The following is an 8195-nucleotide window of genomic DNA, read 5'->3' on the forward strand; positions in this document are numbered from 1 at the left end:
ATTCCAACAAAAAGTCCAACACCTAAATCTGTACATATAATTTTACTATGACAGTGGTAAAATATTATTAACTGCATGAAAGCAGCAGCAGCACAAACACTTAGAGTTTCCTAACGTTTTGTAGTTTCTACCTTCTGCTGCATTTGATTATGCTCAAAAGTTATTTTAATTAACAGTATCCACGCAGATCGAGAATCGGTCCTGTGTAAAATACTTCTTGGCATAATATTCTGAAAGTCATTCAGGTGGAGCCTCTGTGCCTGTAGCTGAGGCAAATGGATCCCACAATTAATGACTTTGGATTCTGTGCTTGTAGGTTTAATTAAACAATTCAGTTTGGGTTTGGGAGGTTTTAAATGAATGTTGACCTCATATAGCTGCTGGCTCAGCTGAGATTTACACCTATAATTAAAACTTATTGAAATGTTATGAGTTATCTTTTAAGTACAGTAATTTATGCTTTTTCTGAGTCTTGAACATATTCCTGAGTGGAATAGAAGCAACACATGTGCATGTTTACTGAGTATTATCTTTTCTTCTTCTTTATAAAATCACTTTTGATCACCTTAGTGATCAGTTACCTTTGGCTCAGATTGCTATGGTTTGTTTTGTCTTTATTTTGGCATGCAGCAATATGGAGGTAGAAGAAGCAGACACTGGTAAGGGATGATGTAGAACTGGTGTTATCCTGTGCTGGATATTTTGTGTGTATATTAACTATGTTTTTGTAATTATTCTCTCTGTGCGTCGGTGAGCACAATATCTAACAAAAATGATTCCTACACCTTCTGGATTAGCAAGACAAAATTTGAAATATGATGGAAGTATTTTCAAGGTTTGGCTAAGAATAGAAAGGAGAAAAAAAAAAAAACAGGAAAAAGACAGTAAGTAAAAAATATATGCACATAGTATGTAAATTATGCGCATAAGAAAATATAATGTGAAATTGAATCTTTATTCCAGTTACAAAGAAACAAATGTCATAGAGAAAAAAAATAAAAATAAATAAATAATAGGAATATTAATTAAACAAAAAATAAAAACTTATATTTATTTTCAGTTGAAAAAGAAGTTGGAAGGCATCATTGCTTATTAAGTCCTACTCCCAATTGACTCATCAGGCATATGAATTGTGTATTGCAGTCTACAAACTAGATTCCAAATATGCCTAACGTTATAAATATTTACACATCTAATCAGTGGAGTTCTGATAAATGACCTGATTATTTGACTCAGGTGTGTTTATGCAGAGAGACATCTAAAAGTTGAAGGATGCCAGTCTTCAGAGCTTGGAGTTGAAGGCACCTGGTCTAAACTAAAATGTAAGAGTTTTGTTTTTAGATATGAATATATTTAAAATAGCTTGATAAAATTGCAGTTTTAGAAAACATTGTTAATTACCATGTTAGATAAATTTGACTTTTAAAAGAGAGATTCATAAAAATCTCAAATCATTACTATATCAAATGGCATGCATCATCAAACCCCCCAAAATTGTTTTGTAATTAATGTTAGTTTTCAGCAAAAGAAATGTCCTCTTCGCCTTTATTTGTTGGCCTTCTAGAAAAAGAGAATACTATGAGAGTAAACTTAAAAGTTGATAGAAAAGAGGAAACTTTTTACTACTGGGAGTTGTAGTTTTGATTACAGCTTCCTCCTATCACATGTTGATGTGCCCCTGGGCAAGGCACTTAACCCACTTAAGTGGCCTTCCAATCTGCATATTGGTGTTTAAATGTGTGAGTTTGAGTGGCAATGGGTGAATGTGTCTGCAGTGAAAAGCATTGTGAGTGGTCACTATGGATGAAAAAGAAGTATTTAAGTTGAGTCAGTTGAAAACTTCCCCATTATGACAATGGACAATGTGAGAGAAATGTAATTTTTTCTGCCTGTCTGTCAGAGAGGCCTCTCACTTTGAACTCTGCCCATTTACTGTCATTTCAATCATTCAAATGGACATCTCCTGTACAGCCTTTCTACATTTTATCTTCCTACTGCTCTCAGATTGTTATCCTTTGAGAATCCTCTGATCTTCTTTTCTGAATTAAAGTCTCATGTTTCTGACCTCTACAGCAACGTTTTGTCTTCTTTCTTTTCCCTCTTCTCTCTGACAGACTGGCCGAGCCCCACTCCGAACCCGTCTCTGACAATGCAGCTCTGAGTCCCTGGGAGGTCTCCGCAGAGAGTCTGTTGCCGTTCGGCAACAATTATTTTCAATAGCACCAGCTGGCAATAACTGCCTGTCATAGAAACTTAACAGAAAGCACACACTGGTGCCCAAGACAGAAAGAAAACAACATATTCTACATAGTCCCAGTCAGGGACGCAGTGATATTTTTGTGCAGAGAAGCCAAAATAAGCTGACATTATAAAGGATCTCCTTCTTGTAGTCTGCTTGCTATAAGCAGTACACCATTACTTACATTGAGATTCTTACAAACTACCTAGTGAAATATGACTCACTCAGTTAACAGTACAGAGATGTAAGTCAAGAAAGAACAAAATATCTAATTCTTATCACAGTAAAAGCTGCCTAAAAAGTCTATTTATCACAGTCCAGAAATGTGTTTAACTGACTTGCTTGTGGAAATGGGAAAGCCCTTTAATCCTTTTTTGGCTGCCAACTTCTCTGAAAGGAATCCAATGTTTGAATCATTAGATGCTGGCCTGATACTGAATATATTACACTGTACAAGTGCCACCTAGATCATGTTTGTTTCTCACCATGCCAGATTCAAACCATCCATTGTTACTGTTCTGACTATATCAGCAAATTGCATCAAGTCTTGAATGGAAGTTTAAGTAAATGGAAAATCAACCAGGAAGCTGGGAGCAAGTCAAACATTTAGGCAACTATGTCTTGAAGACAACTTGGGACTTTCTTGCAGAGCCAACAACAGTCCAGAAAGAGAAAATATTTGGTTGAATGGACAAAAAAAGGTATTGTTGATGTCTGAGGTCAGAGGAGAATTGGCAGACTGATTTGAGGTAATACAAAGGGAAATAGTAGCTCAATTGTTATAACCAAAGTGTGTGGAATACAATCTCTGAATCCACAACATGGATTCAGATGTGTCCCATTAGAGCAGGAGGGACTTAAGATGGAAAACCAGGAGTCTACTCCTGCTGTGAGTTGTAGCTTTAGTAAAGGCTCAACGAAACGAGATGGCAGTCTTGATTTGAGATGGGATGTTCAGATGGTAAGGTTAGAATTTGGTGTGACATTCTGAAGCATGGTTCCATCTTGCCTTGATAGCATTTGAGCAAAACCACAAAGGCATTGAATAATAATAAAAAAAACCAAAAAAACATACAAATATAATTTACCAAAATTGGTGTGTGAAATTGTGTCTTAAAAGTAATCAAAAATCAGGCTTATTAAAACATTAAAGCAAACTACTGACATTTATTGATTTATCTTTTACTTTTTAGGATGTCTTATGGTGTCCAACTTCTTTTTTTATATATTAAGAGAGACCTTAATATATTATATTAAGAGAGACTGACTGCTGGATTCATTATTAAATCCAGCAGTAGCTCCTCACTGGCAGGAACAGGTTGACATTACAGCAACATTACTTTCATCTGTTTCACTGATGTGTTTTTAATCCCCCACATTTATTATAATCTCATTTATTCAGCCATTATTGTACATAAAGATGGTGTCAGTGTTAAAGAAAAGTGATCATGCTGGAGGATGATAATTGTAATTCCACCTCCTATAAAGGTACCTATTTCCTAATGTTGTATTTTTCATTGTGGTGAGCATATTGTATTACTGTAAATGAGGTAGAATCAGGCCTTTATGCAACTCTTTTTTTAAAGCTATTTATCATTTCTGAGATGTAAATGTGTGGTTTGTACAGATTTTAATGTGTGATACTTTTACAGCTGCAGGAAACGGCTTTTACTCAGTCACATGCACGTCAGTAGTCACAGATTAAACTGATGTATGCCTTTCAAACTCTAGAAAATACGGGTTAGCCCAAGGATCTGTCCTCATGAGTAGAAATGATTTGCCCGAAATCTCATTACAGATTTAGACTGAGCACTTTACTTTTATTCATTTCTTAGATGACGCTCATTGTAAGAAGGGCATTATTTTGTCCCTGAGTGGGACTGAAGAGGGCTTTTCTCTCTGTATTCATGGCACCCTGACTGAGAATAATTGTGACGCAGGGGGGGTTTTCTTGTGTTGTTGTCATGACACCCGCTGCAGAATAATTTGGATGGGTTATCAGGTTACGCCATGGAGCTTAATTGCATTGTTATATTCCTGACTGACAAAAATACAAGCTTGAATGCCTCTCGAAAGAAAACTGTGTATTTCAGATACTGAGGATGGCATCCTGAGGGTCGGTAGATGATTTTTCAACTGTGAAGTTCAAGGACACGCAATGTCAAAATGTACAATTTTATGTATTTATTTCTTGCTCAGACACCTGCCAGTGTTTACTGCATTTGGTCACTATTTGGTTTCTATAAGTGACAATGGTCAGCTGTAATTGTTGCATGTATGGATTAAGAAGATAAAGGAAGCTTCTTCTTCATGGAACGTCCATTGAGAGGTAAACATTTCTTAAATACGTTTGGTGCCTGATAAAATTAAATCTGGTTTAATTTCTGAGCCACAATTCCAAAATCTTTCAAATAAACGCACCACAAATAAACAAAACATACTTCGGTGAAACATGGTGGTAGCAGCATCATCCTATGGGATCCTTTGGTATATTATGGTAGGCAAAATTTAGGGTTAGTTTCACTTTTAACGGTATGTGAACGTATGCACGTTATTTATGTATTTCCACCTTGAATTTGGATGTTTTGGAGCCAAATTGCACAGGATGTATGTCACAATAAAGTAAAACATTTAATGGGCACATTTCTTTATACAATACAAAACTCTGGTATTTTAACAGTGTTGTGATAACTTTTGAGAGCAAAATATGGCAAGATTTTATCAATGAGTCAGAACTAAGATCCAGCAAAGTAACGCAACACATTCGGTGTTCTTATTCTGTGCTGAAATTGAGTGGTTGAAAATGAGTCCATAATTTCAGTCAGTCCCTTTTTAATTGGGTTTGAGAAGAAAATAACATTTTGATATAACCAAAATATTAGATAATTTTGCAGGAATATCTAGAAACAAAGAAGCTATTGAATGGATTATGGGTCTATACTAATCTAATAAAATGAATTTCACATTGCCAGTGAAGTTCATACAGCACATCAATATAGGCAGACTTGCAGCATAGCGTGAATGCAACCGGTCCTTTGGCATGACTCTGTTTCATGTGTAGGAGGAGGTGGGGAGTCTGGGGGACTTTGAGGTATATAACACTCCAAACTGAATCAGGAGTGCCCTGAATACAAATCAGCCCATGAGGATTTGAGTCCAGGAGACATTTGAAGGTTGTAATAATGAAACCTGTTTTCTTTCGTTTGAGGTAAGATTTTATTTCCCCGAATAGGTTTACAGGATTGCTTTATTTAAAATAAAAAAATAAATAAATGATAATTAAAAAAAAGGTGCTTACCCATTTTCAATCTATGCAACTAGAGTTGTTTTAAATGTTGTGATGTTACAATAAAAGCAGTTTATGTATAGACTGCAAAAATATTGTGTATCTGTGTAAAACGTGTACAGAATTTGGAAACCTATGCTTTGCTACATATTTATTCACAGTAAAAAACTTTGTACAAATATTCTTTTGCTTCGTACTTTATTAAAACAAGAAAAAATTTATATGTTAGAAAAGGTCAAAGACATGTTTATGCTTTATTCTTCAGTATTGTATGTGTGATGGTCATAAAAATGAAACAAACTATTTGGCCCTGAGCTGCTGAACGTGCAGACAAACAAGTCAATATCAAATGTTTAACAGTAAATATTTGTTTTTTCTTCCTCCGAATAGCCTGGGCAAAAATGTCAATTCAGACCTGCACTTCAGCCCAGGCTGTTTTGCTCTCAAATATTTTTTACAGCTCTGTGTGGGCAATCAAAAGCAAGGACGTGTCGCTGATTGGCATTCTGACTGAAAGTCAAATCGATAAGACTTTTCATTCAGCTCTCTGTTGAATTAAATATTAGATAACACATAGCAGGTGCATGCATTGATTTACAGAGGATCTATTTTGGTCAGCAAAAATAAAAAATAAAATAAAATAAATACTCCCATTGGGTTTGGTCTCATATAAAGAGAATATCTTTATATTTGTACTTTTTTATTACTGTAATACGAGTATAACTTTGCTGCCATAGATTCCATTCAGTGATGACTATTTATAGTGCCAGCAGCATAAAGTGGCACTTCAGCCTTGTCAAACAATGTTGCTCAGGTAAAATCCCCTCCTTAAACATTTAGCAAAATCCCTTTTTATTTGAGATGATTTATTCAGTGGTGGATACTCCACTTCAAGCATGTTAAGAAAAGCACAATTATTGACACTCATTCACCCATTACTGTATTTTTTTAACCCTATTCTGTTATCACTTCAGATAACATTTAGGAAGGCTGGAGCAAACAGGATATTCTTCTGTTTATTCCCATTTCTAACACTCACTATAAGTGCTTCCAAAATGTGCCTTTAAATGCAGAACAATCAGTTAATTTACGACATAAAATATGACTTGCCATCTACTTTAATTTTCCAGGGCGGAGTATAATGGAGAATTAAAAGTACAAGCTGAACACCATAAAACATAAATATGGCAACTTCTTTCCAAAACCACTAACTGTTGAAGACCAAACCCTCTGTGGAGCACTTGGCTCGCCTTCAAAGAAGACTATCCAGCTTTAAGCTTAAAACACTTTTATATTTTCAGAGAACCCCTCTTGAGACTTCCAGCAACCTTTCAATTATATTCTGTGCTGCATAAATAACTGCAGGGTTATTACTTCTAGTTGGAATCGTTCAACAGTTTGCACTGAATACGGTCTCTATTTCTTTTGATCAAAAATGATTTATATGAATATGCAAGCATCTCCTTACTTCAGATACTCTCAACCCACTTTGCACCGCTTTGACTTGACAACTGAGATTCTACCTGCACGACATGAAAGCAGTATGCAGCTGCATATTTGTTAAAGTAAAAAAAAACAACATAAAAATCACTTTGCAACTTGATGAATAGGCAGTAATTGCTGACAAGTGATATTAATTAAATTCTTCCTAAATCATTTCACTGACAGTTTTGCTTCCTAATCCGAAACCATTATTTGTTAGCATAGATATCATGGAGAGAAAAATGCAAAATCACAACAAGATGGCATTTCTTCCTTAAAATACAACGATACCACAGCATTTATAATTATTCATTGAACTAAGATTGTTTTAGACCTAACCAAAGTCTGGGTTACCCTCTGTATCACAATCTGCAGATGAACAGCTCATTTAGTATTCATGAGCATGTAATTGGTTGGATAATAGGCTATCCAACACATTTTGAAACGGCTAATTAAAGACTGATAAGGTGTTCCAAATGCCCCAATGAATTAATATTGTGCTGATAATGGTTGTACTATTTGACTCTGACAACCTATTGTTACTGACTTTTAGAGGTCAGATGTACTAAAGTGTTAACTACTGGGAACATTGTGTCAGACAAGTCAGTATTTACAAAATAATAGCTCTTCTTCATCCATAGTCTTTACTAAAGAGCCTCCCAGTGAAGAGTTTTAGTATTAAGGGTGAGCATGTGAGGAAATTCAGAGGCTATGTCCATCTTTTACTACTGAAAAACCTCATTTAATAGTCTGAAAAATATGACTTTGTATTTCAGTTTGATTTCAGTTTTAAAGAGTATTAGCAAAAGTGTAAAACACATATCCCATTTGCTCACATGTTTTCAGAAAAACACTGCGTGAGCTGAAGAAAAGGGGACAATTCTGCAACAGAGAAAATATGCTCTGGTCCAAATCCTATTAAAAGAAAGTGAAGTGCATTTATATATAGAAACACTTCATGCTTTAATCTCTGAATCACAATGTAATTGAGGCTCATCTTAGCAATAAATCATCTGAACTAATGGAAGTTGGCCGCTTGCGTTGCACTGCAACAGAGTTAGCTAGACACCTAGTAATTTATATTGTAATGTAATCTCTTTCTCTCTTTAAGGTACTTCACTGTAATTACATTTCAGATCAGGAACGTTCCAGTTTAAAGGCAGAATAAAATGCTTCGGTGAATTTGTC

The 8195-nt window shown here is 35.2% G+C and overlaps 1 protein-coding gene across 2 annotated transcripts in view; it reads left to right on the forward strand.

The window, feature by feature from the left end:
- si:dkey-71h2.2 (low density lipoprotein receptor adapter protein 1) overlaps positions 1-5704 on the forward strand; it is a 39649-nt gene extending 33945 nt beyond the window's left edge. Inside the window, exons 9-10 of one of the 2 annotated variants that reach the window (XM_044107410.1) lie at positions 631-659; positions 2115-5704. In XM_044107410.1, coding sequence (XP_043963345.1) covers positions 631-659; positions 2115-2161 — 76 coding nt within the window. In that variant the 3' untranslated portion in view covers positions 2162-5704. The remainder of the gene's footprint in view (positions 1-630; positions 660-2114) is intronic. The other variant, XM_044107409.1, reaches the window with a different exon arrangement.
- Positions 5705-8195: the final 2491 nt, after the last annotated feature.

The sequence above is a fragment of the Gambusia affinis genome, linkage group LG22, assembly GCF_019740435.1.
Source record: "Gambusia affinis linkage group LG22, SWU_Gaff_1.0, whole genome shotgun sequence".
NCBI lineage: Eukaryota > Metazoa > Chordata > Actinopteri > Cyprinodontiformes > Poeciliidae > Gambusia > Gambusia affinis.